Source organism: Bombina bombina, chromosome 6 (assembly GCF_027579735.1).
Source record: "Bombina bombina isolate aBomBom1 chromosome 6, aBomBom1.pri, whole genome shotgun sequence".
In the NCBI taxonomy this organism is placed as follows: domain Eukaryota; kingdom Metazoa; phylum Chordata; class Amphibia; order Anura; family Bombinatoridae; genus Bombina; species Bombina bombina.
The window spans coordinates 895189861-895208103 of NC_069504.1; the positions used below are offsets into that span (position 1 = coordinate 895189861).

At 40.6% G+C, this 18243-nt stretch overlaps 1 protein-coding gene across 1 annotated transcript in view; it reads left to right on the forward strand.

Moving 5' to 3' along the window:
* The first annotated feature begins 4051 nt into the window (after positions 1-4051).
* Positions 4052-18243, forward strand: part of EIF3J (eukaryotic translation initiation factor 3 subunit J) — a 29787-nt gene continuing 15595 nt past the window's right edge. Inside the window, exon 1 of the mRNA XM_053718470.1 lies at positions 4052-4205. Coding sequence (XP_053574445.1) covers positions 4184-4205 — 22 coding nt within the window. The 5' untranslated portion in view covers positions 4052-4183. The remainder of the gene's footprint in view (positions 4206-18243) is intronic.

An 18243-nucleotide genomic window follows, 5' to 3' on the forward strand; every position in this document is an offset into this window, starting at 1 on the left:
CTGTGCTCTCTTCAGAGCTCTTCAAGCTTGGCCTCTATTGAAGATGGGACCTTATATTCGTTTTGAGACAGACAATATCACTACAGTGGCATATGTCAATCATCAAGGGTGAACTCACAGTTCCCTAGCTATGAAATAGGTATCTTGCATACTTTCTTGGGCGGGATCCAATTCCTGTCTAATCACGGCGATTCATATCCCAGTTGTAGACAATTTGGAAGCAAATTATATCAGCCGGCAATCTCTACATCCAGGGTAGTGGTCTCTCCACCCAGATGTATTCTATTGAATTGTACAGATGTGGGGTTCTCCAGAGATAGATCTAATGGCCTCTCGCCTGAACAAGAAACTTCCATGGTACCTTTCAAGGTCCAGGAATCCTCAGGCGGAAATTATAGGCCCTCTATCAAGTTCTCTGGTCTTAGCAGCCTGCTTACATTCCCCCCCCCCTCTGGTTCTTCTTCCAAGTGATCTGAAAGATCATAATGGAACAATTGTATGTGTTTCTAATAGCACCAGCGTAACCTCACAGGATTTGGTATGCAGACCTTGTACGAATGTCCAGTTGCCAGCCTTGGCCTCTTCCTCTAAGCCCAGACCTTCTGTCTCAAAGCCCGTTTTTCCATCCAGATCTCAAATCTCTAAATTTGATGGCATGGAAATTGAACGTTTAGTCCTCAGTCATAGAGGTTTCTCTGACTCTGTGATTAAAACTATGATTCAGGCCCTTAAGACTGTTTCAAGGAAAATATACCACAAGGTTTGGAAAACCTATCATTTTTGGTGTTCTACACATGATTATTCCTTTCGGATTCCTAGGATTGTCCAGTTCCTTCAGGATAGGTTGGATAAGGGGTTGTCTGCCAATACTTTGAAAGGACAAATCTCTGCTCTGTTTCATTTCACAAAAAGATTGCTAATCTTCCTGATATTCACCGTTTTGTCCAGGCTTTGATTTGAATTAAACCTGTTATTAAATCTATTGCTCCTCCTTTGAGTCTTAATTTGGTATTAAAGACTCCTCCTTTTGAGCCTATGCATTCTTTAGACATTAAACTACTTTCTTTGAAAGTGTTATTTCTATTGGCTATCTCTTCTGCTAGAAGAGTTTCTGAATTGTCTGTTCTCTCTTGTGTGTCTCCTTATCTGATTTTTCATCAAGATAAAGCAGTTTTGCTGACTTCTTTCAAATTTTTGCCTAAAGTTGTGAATTATAACAACATTAATAGGGAAATTATTGTTCCTTCCTTGTGTCCTAATCCTAAGAATATTCTTGAAAGATATTTGCATTCTTTGGATGTGATAAGAGCTTTGAAATATTATGTTGATGCTACTAAGGATTTCAGACAGAGTTCTAGTCTATTTGTTTTTTTCTGGTTCTAGAAAAGGTCAGAAAGCCTCTGCCATTTCTTTAACATCTTGGTTGAAACTTCTGATTCACAAAGCTTATTTGGAGGCGGGCCAGTCTCCGCCTCAGAGAATTACAGCTCATTCTACAAGATCAGTTGCCACATCTTGAGCTTTAAAGAATGAAGCTTCAGTTGATCAAATCTGCAAAGCAGCCACTTGGTCTTCTTTGCATACCTTTACTAAACGTTACCATTTTGATGTATTTTCTTCTTCAGAAACAGCTTTTGGTAGAAAGGTTCTTCAGGCAGCTGCCTCAGTTTGATTCTAGTGCCTATAATTAAAGTTTTTTTTAATTTTAAAGAAACTTAATTATTTTTTGGATTTCATTTCTCAGCGAAAATAGCTTTTTTTATTTTATCCCTCCCTTTATTGTTACTCGTGGACTTTCACATCTTGGGTATTATATACCATCAGTGACAAGCTTGTGGACTCTCGCCACCTATATGAAAGAAAACTTAATTTATCTAAGAACTTATCTGATCATTAATTTCTTTAATGGTGGCGAGAGTCCATGAGGCACACACATTATTTTGGGGTTATGATTTTTTTGTATAAAGCAGATTATTTCTCCTATTCCTCTTTTTTATGCTTTTACTCCTTATACACCTCACCAACTTGGCTATACGTTAAACTGAGGTATGAGTGAGGTGTATTGATAGGCATTTGAGGTTTGGGAAACTTTGCTCCCTCCTGATAGGTATGTATATCCCATCAGTAACAAGCTTGTGGACTCCTGCCACCATGAATGAAATCAATTTATCAGGTAAGTTCTTACATAAATTATGTTTTTTGGTTCAGCACCTGGGTAGCGCTTGCTGATTGGTGGCACATCCAAATTAAAGGAAGGGTTTAGGAATTACAGCTCTTTAAAATGTAGCCCCCTCTTTATCAAGGGACCAAAAGTAATTGGACAATTGACCCAAAAGCTGTTTCATGGACAGGTGTGGGCTATTCTTTTGTTATTTAATTGTCGATTAAGCAGGTAAAACGTCTGGAGTTGATTCCAGGTGTGGCATTTACATTTGGAAGCTGTTGCTGTGAACTCACAACATGCTTTCAAAGGAACTCTCAATGCAAGTGAAACAGGCCTTCCTTAAGCTGCAAAAAAAAAAAAAGAATAAATCCATTAGAGAGATAGCAGGAACATTAGGATTGGCCAAATCAACAGTTCGGTACATTCTCAGAAAAAAAAGAACACACTGGTGAGCTCTGCAACACAAAAAGGTCTGGACGTCCACGGAAGACAACAGTGGTGGATGATCGTAGGGTCCTTTCCATGGTAAAGAAAAACCCCTTCACAACATCCAGCCAAGTGAAGAACACTCTCCATGAGGTAGGCATATCATTATCCAAGTCTAGCATAGAGAGAAAACTTCACGAAAGCAAATACAGAGGGTTCACCACAAGATGCAGGCCATTCATAAGCCACAAGAATAGAAAGGCCAGATTAGACATTGCCAAAAAATATCTAAAAAAGCCAGCCCAGTTCTGGAACAGCATTCTTTGGACAGAGGAAACTAAGATCAACCTGTACTAGAATGATAGGGGGGAAAAAAGTATGAAGAAGGCTTGGAACAACTCATGATCCGAAGCATAACACAACATCTGTAAAACACGGAGGGGGCAGTATGATGGCATGGGAATGCATGGCTTCCAATGGCACTGGGTCACTAGTGTTTATTAATGATGTGACAGAAGAAGCCGGATGAATTCTGAAGTGTATAGGGAGATATTGTCTGCTCCGATTCAGCCAAATTCAGCAAAGTTGATTGGATAGCGCTTCATTTTACAGATGAACAATGACGCAAAACATACTGAGAAAGCAACCCACAAATTTAAGGCAAACAAGTGGAATATTCTGCAATGGCTGAGTTAATCACCTGACCTAAACCTGATAGGTCAAATCCTCTAAGAGGACGCTGAAGATGGACACAAGCGCACCGCTGAGTACAACCGACATACATCAATGTCTACTGCAAATAACTAGAAAAAGCTAGACAATAATAGTGATTATGAAAATAATTTATTATCTTCTCATAGCTGTCATTTTTTTTTCAGTTTCATGTCCCTGTAAAAGCAGTAATACATTTTTCCTAATTATAGTACCTGTATAATGCAAAAAAAATTCTATTTTAAATGTAAATGCACCCATGCACATTTCAATACTGAACTTTCTCTCTGTGCTAACCATGAAAGAAAATTACACATGTTCGGTTGGCTTTTCCTCTTATTTCTTAAAATATTAGGTTCTAAATTGGATGAAAACATAAGGTAGGATTTGTATGCGTCTACCATGCACAAAGCGCTATAAGTTATGTATACCTGCAATAACTACATTAGCAGAAAAATAGCGTGAATAATAGTCGCAATTAAAATCATTCTGCATAGCACACTCACAAACACTACTTGTGTACTGAATAGCGGTAGCAGTAATTGCATTAGGTGGGATGAGGAAGCTGCACGTGTCATCTGGAGGGCAATGAATGTATCACGCACACGTGGGTATAAAGCAAAACGACCTCTCGTTCTTTCCACCACAAATATGGAAGGTGGTCACGTGTCCCAAAGCTCTCTGATCCCCACTGGCTCCCAGGAAGGGGCGGTGACAGTCATCAGCTAGCATGCCTTCCTCCTGGTATTGGAGTAGCAATACGACTGCTTGTCTAAAGTTCTGACGTACATCCGGTGAAAAATCCCGGCATGCCCGAAGTGGCTGCGCGCGCAGCTGGACGCGGTGAGTCAGTGAGTGAGACCCGGAGCGGCAGCGGGAAACATGGCGGAGCCAGACAGCTGGGGTGAGAATGCACCGAACATCCAATATTATGGTCCTACCCCGAATTATTGTTACTAGTAGCGTAGTTCATGTTTTAGTCTCATGACTTTTCTTTTCAGTGTCGCACACTTTTTCGTACCCCATAAGTGTCCGTAGTTAGTGTGGCCCTTCATGGCTCTTCGATATTGATTTATGTTATGTCATATAACATCGCATATACGTCGTATATACTTTGTTGGGTGCCTTATATTTCTCGCTGTGTATGTGACTCCCTTAATCGTGTGGGGCCCCTTTTAACTCTCTGCCATGTGAAAGTCTCCTTTTTCCCCCTGTCTGTCACGATTGGGCCGCATATTTCCTTCGTTGTCAGCAGGGCTGGGGCCCCGTTCCCCCCTTGGTGTTGGTGTAACAAGACTCCCTTTCTCTTTGCTGTCAAGTGAGGAGGCATGTTTCTTCTTCCCTGTGACATAAGAGGGAGCTCCATTTCTCCACTTTGCTGTCCTGGTTGATTGGCCCTTTTCACTAACTTGTCTCAAATGAGGGACTCCTATCTTAATTTTGCTTTCATAGCAGCATAGTCTATGCCGCATTTTACTGTCATAGGCTCTTTTGTTGTCCCAAATTCTGCTCTCATTAGAGTGGATTAACTTTTTTTTTTTCTCACGTGGTTGGTGGTTTTTATTTCTTAACAAAATAGAAGCAATTTCGTTTAGTGTGTCTTGCCGTTCTGTAACTGGTAAGGAATTTTCTCATCCTGTCACAAGGTGGTCCTTTTACCATTTATTGTGTGTTCCTATATGGAGTTTTCAATAATATATACAGGAATGGTCAACTGGCAGCCACTTGTCTAGTTTTTGTGGCCCCATGAAAAAGTGAAGCTAATAATATGGACATTGTTAGGATATATATGTGTGTGTGTTTTTCATAGCCTTTACTTTACATGCAACCCTTAAAGCTTTTACAATATATAGATCTTTGGCCCCTATGTGTTAGGAAGTAGGCCATCACTGATATATATATATCCCTCTTTCTTTTAAATAGGATGGTGCATGCCCTCTCCTACTCTTGCTGGCATGGGAGCAATGCTTACTCCTGTTTTCATGGGAGAAATGTGTATCCCCCTCTCATGTGAGTGCCCTCCCCTTTACTACTCTTGCTGGCATGGGAGTAGTACATGACCTGGTTTTCATGTGAGAAATGTTTCCTCTTATATATATATATATATATTTTTTTTTATTGAGGGTTATGCATCACAACAAAGATTACATCAAAGAAAATGCTCAGTAATTTCACTTGTATACACACAGCAATTTGTTGCATCATTACAATTAATATCTACATTAGTGGTAACACAAGGCATCTGGGATGAGCATATCGAAAGTAAATAAAACATCAACTGCATAAACCTTATTTTCTATTATTGTGAACAAACCTAAATATAGGGACTAGAGTAATACTCCAGTCCCATACATAGACTCAACTTTCTAGAAACTACAGAAAGTCAGTTTAGAAATGTCTGTTAACACACTTCAACTAGTAATCATAATGTGCGTTCCCAGGCGGGGGAGGCCACCCCTGAGGGGTTAGAGAAGAGGGAGAGATATGGGCTAGGGCAGAGAGTAGGGCACATATTAGGGGGGGGGGGGACAGGATTAGAGAAGGGGAGAGAATGGACCTGGTTTGGCAGATTCATTGAGCGGAATGAGGCTAGAAATGAGAAGTTAATTACGTTACTGGGGGTGGTCGGGGACTTTAACATGACTTCATGTTTAACTATGATTTCCCTGGTAATTAAACCAAGGCTCCCAAATCTGCCAGTATAGGTCTTCTTTTTCCATGTTAAAATAGAAACTTTGTTCCATTTTGGCGTACATCTGCATTATAGATGTAACCGCTGCAATATCTGGAGGCAGGACCTGTTTCCAGGCCCTTGCAATTGCCAGTTTCGTGGCTGCTAGGTCAAAAATGATCAGTTTAGAAACGTGGGTTGGGACGTTTCTTGGGAAGATGTGCAGGAGAGCAATTGTAGGAGTGAGTGTTTCCTCCTTATTTTTAATGGGATTGGCGAGTGCCCTCCCCTCTGCTACTTTTGCTGTCATGGGAGCAGCGCATGCCCTCCTGTTTTCATGAGAGAATTGTGTGTGCCCTCTCTTTCATGGGAGTGGTCAGTGCCGCCCTCCCCTTTGGTACTCTCCCTGGCATGAGAGCAGTGCATGCCCGCCCACCTGTTTTCATAGGACTGTGTGCCCCCTCTCATTTTCATGGAAGCATTGAGTACCCTCCTCTTTGACACTCTTGCTGGCATGTGAGGTGTGTGTCCTCCCGTTGTCATTCTCGCTGGCATTGGAGCGCTGCCTGCCGTCCCCTTTGTGACTCTTGCTGATGTGGGAGCGGTGCTTGTCTTTGCCACACTCTCCTACTCCTTGCTGGCAAGCCTTCCCCTTCTTGACATGATTGGGTCTCCCTTACCCCACTGTCATATTTGGTCAACCCTTTTCTCCCTTGATCAACAGGGCTTTTTTTTTTTGTATGTCGAAGGGCAGTGCTTTATTTTCTTTTGCAGTCACAGGGTTTTTTTCTCACCGCTAACAGTCTGGCATACATTCACCCATTTAAAGGGACACTAAAGTCGAAATTAAACTCTTGATTAAGAGCATTTCATTTTTAAACTACTTTCCAATTGACTTCTGTTTAATTTGTTTCTTTCTCTTGCTATCCTTTGTTTGAAAGCTTACCTAGATAGGCTCAGGAGAAGCAATATGCTCCGGAGCTACCTGCTGATTGGCGGCTGCACACATTCTTGTCAATTACTCAGCAGATATATTCAGCTAACTCCCATTAGTGCATTGCTGCTCCATCCAATAAAGGATACCAAGGGAATTAAGCAAATTTGATAGTAGATGTAAATTGGAAAGTTGTTTAAAATTGTATGCTCTATCTGAATCATGAAAGAAAATGTTGGGGTTTCATGTCCCTTTTAAAGCTGAGTCTCCCTTTTCACAAGTTTGAGTAGGGTTTTTATAACTGTACAGTCTCAATGGATTTTATTCCACTCTCAATCACAGATTGGGGAATTTTACCTCCCGCTTTCACTCATGAGCCGCCTTTTTCTTCTGTGTGAAAGTTGTCCCTTATATGAGAGAGATAAAAAAACTAATGATTAGATGTCTTTCCATGATCTAGTTGGACTCAATTTTCCCTTTTTCACATGACTACTACTCCCACTCCTTGCTTTCTTGTTTGTTTTACCCCCTTTTCCCTCTATAATTTGGTATCTTTCTGCTTGTATGGATGCTTTTATGTCTCTTGGTGTCAGTCAGGCATTCTCTTAAATCTGTTTAAAATGAGTCACATTTTTATAAGTGTTTTACACTTTCTGACTGGTAGGGTATTTTCCCTTACTAACTGCAACAAGGTGGCCCTTTCCCGTCTCTTGTGCTGAGTCCTCCTCAGGTATTATTATATGATGACCGTTCAGACACTTTTACATATGGTTCTTTCATTAATATGTACTGTCTCAGAATATGACATTGGTTAAGTTTTATTTGCGTTCCATGCTGCATAGGATTTTGCTCTTGTTATTCATATAAGCCACTTTTTGCTTCAAACAATATATACAGCAAAGTGCTACATTTGTTTTGTTTGTTCAGCAATGCCCTTTATATTCAATGTTCTACATGTTCATGTTCAGAAATGTTAAAGGGATATGAAACCCAAAAACTTTATTTTGTGATTTAGACTTTCCAATTGTACTTATATTATCAAATTTGCTTAAAGGGACAGTCTACACCAGAATTTGTATTGTTTAAAAAGATAGATAATCCCTTTATTAACCATCCCCCAGTTTTGCATATCCAGCACAGTTATATTAATGTTTTACCTCTGTGATTACCTAAGCCTCTGCAGACTGCTCCCTTATCTCAGTGCTTTTGACAGACATACAGTTTAGCCAACCAGTGCAGATTCCTAAATAACTCCACAGGAGTGAGCACAATGTTATCCATGACACACATGAACTAGTACTGTCTAGCTGAAAAACTTTCAAAATGCTTTGCGCTAGGAGTCGGTTTTCAACGGTTTAGAAATCAGTTTCAGCCTGCCTAGGTTTAGCTTTTCAAAAATACCACTAAGGGAATAAAGCAAATTTTAATGATAAGTCAGTTGGAAAGTTGTTTAAAATGGCATGCCCTATCAGAAAAGTTTAATTTTTACTAGACTGCCCCTTTAATTCCCAAGGAGGAGGGAAAATATACATACATACACACATACACACACACATACACACACACATACATACATACATACACACATACATACACACATACATACACACATACATACACACATACATACACACATACATACACACATACATACACACACACATACACACACACATACACACACACACATACACACACATACATACACACACATACATACACACACATACATACACACACATACATACACACACATACATACACACACATACATACACACACACACATACATACACACACATACATACACACACACACATACATACACACACATACATACACACACACACATACATACACACACATACATACACACACACACATACATACACACACATACATACATACACACACATACATACACACACACACATACATACACACACATACATACACACACATACATACACACACATACATACACACACATACATACACACACATACATACACACACATACATACACACACATACATACACACAGCCAGTGCTTAGAGTTTATTCATGTAGATGATAGCAGTAGCAGCTCAAACTATGACATGTTTCGCACATGTTCACATGCGCTTCCTCAGAGATATATATAGATATATATTATATCTCTGAGGAAGCGCATGTGAACATGTGCGAAACATGTCATAGTTTGAGCTGCTACTGCTATCATCTACATGAATAAACTCTATCTAAGCACTGGCTATCAGTCCGGATCTGTTCTTTTTGTTCTCATGTTTGTGTGTGTATTTTTAGTGATACCTTGATAGGTGTCTGGAGCACTACATAGCAAGAAATAGTGCTGCCATCTAGTGCTTTTGCAAAACCTATGCCATCTAGTGCTCCTTAAAGGGACAGTCTAGTCAAAATTAAACTTTCATGATTCAGATAGGGCATGCAAGTTTAAACTACTTTCCAATTGACTTTTATCATTAAATTTGCTTTGTTCCCTTGCTGGTATTTTTGAAAAGCTAAACCTAGCTAGGCTCAAACTGAATTCTAAACAGTTGAAAACCGCCTCCTAGCTCAGAGCATTTTCTAAGTTTTTCACAGTTAGATAGTACTAGTTCATGTGTGTCATATAGATAACATTGTGCTCACTCCCGTGTAGTTATTTAGGAATATGCACTGATTGGCTAAACTGTCTGTCAAAAGCACTGAGATAAGGGGCAGTCTGCAGAGGCTTAGATACAAGTTAATCAAAGAGGTAAAACCTATATTAATATAACAGTGCTGGTTATGCAAAACTGGGGGATGGGTAATAAAGGGATTATCTTTTTAAACAATACAAATTCTGGTGTAGACTGTTCCTTTAAACATGCATGCTCCTGAGTTTACGTCCCTGTTTTTCTACAAAAGATACATTGAGTATAAAGGAAATTTGATGGTAGAAGTAAATTAGAAAGTTGTTTAAAATTGTATGCCCTATTTATATCACTTTTGTTTGTTTTATGTACCTTTTTAACATTGATATATTTGTAGGATTTGATTATATGGTCAGAAGGCGGGGGGGTCATCTGTTGTACTGAGGGTTTTCAATAAATACTTAAATGTAGTTGTTCAGATATTTGTCTAGTGTGACCTCTAATGGCACAATTTTTTCTTGTGGCTTGCATCATTTATACTGGAGCTCTGTTGCCTAGTGTCTTTTTAATGCTTAACAAATTCCATGAGCTTTGTCTTCTGGAATTTGCATTCAGGCATGTAACATCATTTTTTTAAAATTTTTTTTTAATTATGCTACATGTATTTATACATACTTTTTAAGGAGGCAGGCATGAGTATGTGGCAGGTTCCTGAAGAATAAAACATTTATTGCCTTGTGACAACTCTATAGGTAATGACAATTGTTAGTCTGTTATGCTCCTTAATAACTCTTCCTCCCTGTCCGGAGAGGCCTCATATTATATCCAGTGGATATTGTCTATCCCTCCATTCCCTCACTCCTTTGGTTGCCTGTCTTCTATCCAGTGAAACAAACCCTCTACACTGCCTGTCTTCTTGATATTTCCTTACTATCCTGTGTAAAACTACCAGCTGTTATTCCATGGTCCTTCCATCATTTTGTTGTTCAGTGACACTCTGTATAGTTTAACCAGGGGTTATACAAGGCTTGTCTTTATAATGATTTTATTGTCCTGATTTATAGCTAAGGTAAATTGTCAACGAAAGGACTTTTTAAATATTGGACATGTTAAAGAATCTTCAAGACTGAAGTTCTGAATTTCTCTGAGTGGGATGATCATTTGCTCACTCACTTGGACAAATCTTACTTGTGGTTGGGTAGAGTGTGCCCAGTTAGGGACATTTAAGGGCTAGAGTTATGAAACCCAGAGGGAGTAAAGTGTGCTACAGTGAGAAGATGGGCCAGGTAAAACGTATCACTGGAAAAAAGTCACATATGTGTTGTTAAATGTTATATAAAATGAAGTCCAATTCAGCAAGGTGGTGACATGAATGTAATTCCCATATCATATGTTGAATGTGTGTTCTCTGTAAGTTGTTTTTGATTCAATATAAAAAAAAAGCAATTTATATGATTAAAGGTTCCCCTATTTAGTTCTCTCACCAGTTAAAAACTTTGATCTGTTAAAGGGACACAAATCCAAATTTTTTTCCTTTCATGATTCAGATAGAGCATGCAACATTCTAATTTACTCCTATTATTATAATTTTTCTTTCTTTATTTGAAAAAGCAGGAATGTAAGCGTAAGAGCCGCCCCTTTGTTTGGTTCAGCACCTGGGTAGCGCCTGCTGCTTGTTGGCTACATTTAGCCGCCAAACAGCAGGCGCTACCCAAGTACCGAACCAAAAAAGAGGCAGCTCTTATGTTTACATTCCTGCTTTTTCAAATACAGATAGCAAGAGAACAAAAAATAGGAGTAAATTAGAAAGTTGCTTAAAATTGCATGCTCTATCTGAATCATGAAATAAATATTGTTTTGTGTCCATTTTAATTGGCACATTTCTTTTGTTGGGAACCTTTAAAGGGACAGTCAAGTCCAAAAAAACATCATGATTTAAATATGCAATATAACTTTAAACAACTTTCCAATTTACTTTGCTTTATTCTCTTGGCATTCTTAGTTGAAAGTTAATTCTAGGAGGTTCATATGCTAATTTCTTAGACCTTGAAGACTGCCTCTAATCTAAATGCATTTTGACCACTAGAAGGCATTAGTTCATGTGTTTCTATATAGATAATAGGGTTGCACCGATACTGGTATCGGTACCGATACCAAGTATTTGCATGAGTACTTGTACTCGTTTAAATGCACCGATACTTAAACCGATGCCTCCACTTCCTACCCATATGCTATCTTGTGACTTTTTTTCTAACTGCATGTTCTCATTTCATTTTAAGCTGGAGTGGAGACTAAACTAAAAATTGTTTACTTGTTGTTCTGCCAATACAAATTGTTATTTGTATTATTGTAGGAGAGATCACTGTACCTCGTTCAGACAAAACCCTGAAGTACTGGGCAGTTAATAAACTGAGATTTTCAGCACTGGCTAAAATGGCCCAAAAATATCTTTCTGCCCCATGCAGTAGTGTGGAAAGTGAAAGACTGTTCAACTTAGAGTCAAACCTCCTTACTGATAGCAAAAACAGACTAATAGCTGAACATGCAGAGATGCTTCTGTTCTGTTCCTTAAAAAGAACTTGCCACTAACCTTTGAAAAATTATTCGTATTGCTTGATTGCCTTTTTTACTGCTAGCTCTCATCTTGCACAATTATGTTCAAAACATACTGTACTCTGAGGAACATCCATACCCTTAGATTATATAATTGCAGGAAGAGTACTCATAGGACAAATTAAGTTAATTCCAATGAACACTCATCCTGCAATGATAGGACTAGATTTAGATTACATTTGATTGGTAAGCTTTACCAATGTTCTGTTCACATTTCAAATTCCATAGACTTTAATGGAGTAGGACATGTAATGAGATCATTGGTAAAGCTTGCCAGTCAAATGTAATCTAGCCCATAGTGTTGTCCCCATGATTAAACGGTGCACTGTTCTATTTTCTCTTGTTAAGTGTAGTCAGTCCACGGGTCATCCATTACTTATGGGATTATATCTCTCCCCAACAGGAAGTTGCAAGGGGATCACCCAAGCAGAGCTGCTATATAGCTCCTCCCCTCACATGTCATATCCAGTCATTCTCTTGCAACCTCAACTAAGATAGGTCGTTGTGAGAGGTCTGTGGTGTTTTTAAACTTAGTTTATTTCTTCAATCAAAAGTTTGTTATTTTAAATGGCACCGGAGTGTGCTGTTTGTTCTCAGGCAGTATTAGAAGAAGAATCTGCCTGCGTTTTCTATGATCTTAGCAGATATAACTAAGATCCACTGGCTGTTCTCGCACATTCTGAGTGGGGTAACTTCAGGAAAGGGAATAGCATGCGGGGTCACCTGCAATTGAGGTATGTGCAGTAAAATATTTTCTAGGAATGGAATTGACTAAGAAAACACTGCCGATACCCATATGATGTAAGTACAGCCTAAAATGCAGTAGTAGCGACTGGTATCAGGCTGGTAAATGTATACACAGTAGAGTTATTTTCTATGGAATAGATTTTGACTGAAAAAATACTGGTAATAATGTATGAGCCTTAACTGCAGTAGAAGCGAATGGTAGCAGGCTTAGTGATAACTTTACACAACATATGAAATGTTGTTTTTTAAAACGTTTACTGGCATGTTAATCGTTTTGTGAGGTACTGGGTGATAAATCTCTTTGGGCATGATTTTTTTTCCACATGGCTAACGTATATTTCTGTATAGAAACTGTTATAGCTGGTCTCCCACTGTGTAATCTGACTGGGAGGGGCTTGGTGTTGGCGCCTTGTTGCGCAGTTAAAATTCTATCATAGTCTTCCTGTTTCCTCCTCCTTGATCCAGGACGTCTCCGGAGAGCTCAGGGGTCTTCAAAATTTATATTTGAGGGAGGTAATCAGTCACAGCAGACCTGTGACAGTGTATTTGACTGTGATAAAAACGTTAACTGTTAATTTGTTATCCGTTTTGGGTATTAAGGGGTTAATCATCTGTTACTAGTGGGTGCAATCCTCTGCTGATTTCATACATTTAATGTAAATTTGGTTGCTTTAACTGAATTGTTATTGTTTTTTTCAACTGTACTTGTGTTTTAAAAGCGCAGCAGCGTTTTTTACATTGCTGGAAAATTTTTCTGAAAGTAATTTCCAGGCTTGCTAGCCTTCATTGCTAGTCTGTTGAAACATGTCTGATACAGATTAATCTGCTTGTTCATTATGTTTAAAAGCCAATGTGGAGCCCAATAGAAATTTGTGTACCAATTGCATTGATATTACTCTAAATAAAGGTCAATTTTTACCGGTAAAGAAATTATCACCAGACATCGAGGGGGAAGTTATGCCGCCTAACTCTCCTCATGTGTCAGTACCTGCGCCTCCCGCTCAGGAGGTGCGTGATGTTGTGGCGCCAAGTACATCAAGGCCCTTACAAATCACTTTACAAGATATGGCTAATGTTATGAAAGAAGTATTATCTAATTTGCCTGAATTAAGAGGCAAGCGCGATAGCTCTGGGTTAAGGACAGAGCGCGCTGATGACACGAGAGCCATGTCCGATACTGCGTCACAATTTGCAGAACATGAGGACGGAGAGCTTCATTCTGTGGGTGACGGATCTGATCCGGGGAGACCGGATTCAGAAATTTTAAATTTAAGCTTGAGAACCTCTGTGCATTGCTAGGGGAGGTGTTAGCGGCTCTGAATGATTGTGACACGGTTGCAATCCCAGAGAAATTATGTAGGCTGGATAAATACTATGCGGTACCGGTGTGTACTGACGTTTTTCCTATACCTAAAAGGCTTACAGAGATTATTAGCAAGGAGTGGGATAGACCTTTTCCCCACCACCTATATTTAGAAAAATGTTTCCAATAGACGCCACCACACGAGACTTATGGCAGACAGTCCCTAAGGTGGAGGGAGCAGTTTCTACTTTAGCTAAGCGTACCACTATCCCGGTGGAGGATAGTTGTGCTTTTTCAGATCCAATGGATAAGAAATTAGGTTACCTTAAGAAAATGTTTGTTCAACAAGGTTTTATATTACAGCCCCTTGCATGCATTGCGCCTGTCACTGCTGCTGCGGCTTTCTGGTTTGAGTCTCTGGAAGAGGCCATTCGCACAGCTCCATTGGATGAAATTATGAGCAAGCTTAAAACACTTAAGCTAGCTAATGCATTTGTTTCTGATGCCGTCGTACATTTAACCAAACTTACGGCTAAGAATTCAGGATTCGCCATCCAAGCACGCAGAGCGTTATGGCTTAAATCCTGGTCAGCTGACGTGACTTCTAAATCTAATTGCTTAATATTCCTTTCAAAGGGCAGACCTTATTCGGGCCCGGCTTGAAAGAAATTATTGCTGACATTACGGGAAGTAAGGGCCATGCTCTTCCTCAGGACAGGGCCAAACCAAAGGCCAAACAGTCTAATTTTTGTACCTTTTGTAACTTCAAGGCTGGAGCAGCATCAACTTCCTCCGCCCCAAAACAGGAAGGAGCTGTTGCTCGTTACAGACAGGGCTGAAAAACTAACCAGTCCTGGAACAAGGGCAAGCAGGCCAGAAAACCTGCTGCTGCCCCTAAGACAGCATGAAGAGAGGGCCCCCTGTCCGGAAACGGATCTAGTGGGGGCAGACTTTCTCTCTTCGCCCAGGTTTGGGCAAGAGATGTCCAGGATCCCTGGGCGTTGGAGATCATATCTCAGGGATATCTTCTGGACTTCAAAGCTTCTCCACAAGGGAGATTTCATCTTTCAAGTTTGTCAGCAAACCAAATAAAGAGGCGTTTCTACGCTGTGTACAAGACCTCTTACTAATGGGGGTGATCCACCCAGTTCCGCGGACGGAACAAGGGCAAGGATTTTATTCAAATCTGTGGTTCCCAAGAAAGAGGGAACCTTCAGACCAATCTTGGACTTAAAAATCCTAAACAAATTCCTAAGAGTTCCATCATTCAAAATGGAAACTATTCGTACCATCCTACCCATGATCCAAGAGGGTCAATACATGACCACAGTGGACTTAAAGGATGCCTACCTTCACATACCGATTCACAAGGAGCATTATCGGTACCTAAGATTTGCCTTCCTAGACAGGCATTACCAGTTTGTAGCTCTTCCCTTTTGGGTTAGCTACGGCCCCACGAATCTTTACAAAGGTTCTGGGCTCTGTCCTGGCGGTACTAAGACCGCGAGGCATAGCGGTGGCTCCGTACCTAGACGACATTCTGATACAAGCGTCAAGTTTTCAAACTGCCAAGTCTCATACAGAGATAGTTCTGGCATTTCTGAGGTCGCATGGGTGGAAGGTGAACGTGGAAAAGAGTACTCTATTACCACTCACAAGGGTTCCCTTCCTAGGGACTCTTATAGATTCTGTAGAGATGAAGATTTACCTGACGGAGGCCAGGTTATCAAAACTTCTAAATGCTTGCCGTGCCCTTCATTCCACACCCGTCAGTAGCCCAGTGCATGGAAGTCATCGGCTTAATGGTAGCAGCAATGGACATAGTACCATTTGCGCGCCTGCATCTCAGACCGCTGCAATTATGCATGCTAAGTCAGTGGAATGGGGATTACTCAGATTTGTCCCCTCTAATAAATCTGGATCAAGAGACCAGGGATTCTCTTCTATGGTGGCTTTCTCGTCTCCATCTGTCCAAAGGGATGACCTTTCGCAGGCCAGATTGGACGATTGTAACAGATGCCAGCCTTCTAGGTTGGGGCGCAGTCTGGAACTCCCTGAAGGCTCAGGGATCGTGGTCTCAGGAGGAGAAACTCCTCCCTATAAATATTCTGGAGTTAAGAGCAATATTCAATGCTCTTCTAGCTTGGCCTCAGTTAGCAACACTGAGGTTCATCAGATTTCAGTCGGACAATATCACGACTGTGGCTTACATCAACCATCAAGGGGGAACCAGGAGTTCCCTAGCGATGTTGGAAGTATCAAAGATAATTCGCTGGGCAGAGTCCAACTCTTGCCACCTGTCAGCGATCTATATCCCAGGCGTGGAGAACTGGTCGCCAGACCTTTCATCCGGGGGAGTGGGAACTTCATCCGGAGGTCTTCGCTCAACTAATTCATTGTTGGGGCAAACCGGAACTGGATCTCATGGCTTCTCGACAGAACGCCAAACATTCCTTGCTACGTATCCAGGTCCAGGGACCCGGGAGCGGTGCTGAAAGATGCTCTAGCAGCCCCTTGGGTTTTCAACATGGCTTATGTGTTTCCACCATTTCCGCTGCTTCCTCGGCTGATTGCCAAGATCAAACAGGAGAGAGCATCGGTGATTCTGATAGCACCTGCGTGGCCACGCAGGACTTGGTATGCAGATCTAGGGGACATGTCGTCCTGTCCACCATGGTCTCTACCTCTGAGACAGGACCTGATTCAGGGTCCTTTCAACCATCCAAATCTAATTTCTCTGAGACTGACTGCATGGAGATTGAACGCTTGATTCTATCAAAGCGTGGCTTCTCGGAGTCGGTTATTGATACCTTAATACAGGCTCGGAAGCCTGTTACCAGGAAAATTTACCATAAGATATGGCGTAAATACTTATATTGGTGTGAATCCAAGAGTTACTCATGGAGTAAGGTTAGGATTCCTAGGATTTTGTCTTTTCTACAAGAGGGCTTAGAAAAGGGTTTATCTGCTAGTTCATTAAAGGGGCAGATTTCTGCTCTGTCTATCCTGTTTCACAAACGTCTGGCAGATGTACCAGACGTTCAGGCCTTTTGTCAGGCTTTAGCTAGGATTAAGCCTGTGTTTAAGACTGTTGCTCCACCGTGGAGCTTAAACTTAGTTCTTAATGTTCTTCAAGGTGTTCCGTTTGAACCCCTTCATTCCATTGATATCAAGCTGTTATCTTGGAAAGTTCTGTTTTTGATGGCTATTTCCTCGGCTCGAAGAGTCTCTGAGTTATCTGCCTTACATTGTGATTCTCCTTATCTGATTTTTCATTCAGACACGGTAGTTCTGCGTACTAAACCTGGGTTCTTACCTAAGGTAGTTTCTAACAGGAATATCAATCAAGAGATTGTTGTTCCATCATTGTGTCCTAACCCTTCTTCAAAGAAGGAACGACTTTTGCATAATCTGGACGTAGTCCGTTCCCTGAAGTTCTATTTGCAGGCAACTAAAGATTTTCGTCAAATTTCTTCCCTGTTTGTCGTTTACTCTGGACAGAGGAGAGGTCAAAAGGCTTCGGCTACCTCTCTTTTTGGCTTCGTAGCATAATACGTTTAGCCTATGAGACTGCTGGACAGCAGCCTCCTGAAAGAATTACAGCTCATTCTACTAGAGCTGTGGCTTCCACTTGGGCCTTTAAGAATGAGGCCTCTGTTGAACAGATTTGCAAGGCTGCAACTTGGTCTTCACTTCACACTTTTTCAAAATTTTACAAATTTGACACTTTTGCTTCTTCGGAGGCTTTTTTTGGGAGAAAGGTTCTTCAGGCAGTGGTTCTTTCTGTTTAATGTTCCTGCCTTGTCCCTCCCATCATCCGTGTACTTTAGCTTTGGTATTGGTATCCCATAAGTAATGGATGACCCGTGGACTGACTACACTTAACAAGAGAAAACATAATTTATGCTTACCTGATAAATTTATTTCTCTTGTAGTGTAATCAGTCCACGGCCTGCCCTGTCTTTAAGGCAGATCTAAATTTTAATTAAAACTCCAGTCACCACTGCACCTTATGGTTTCTCCTTTCTCGTCTTGTTTCGG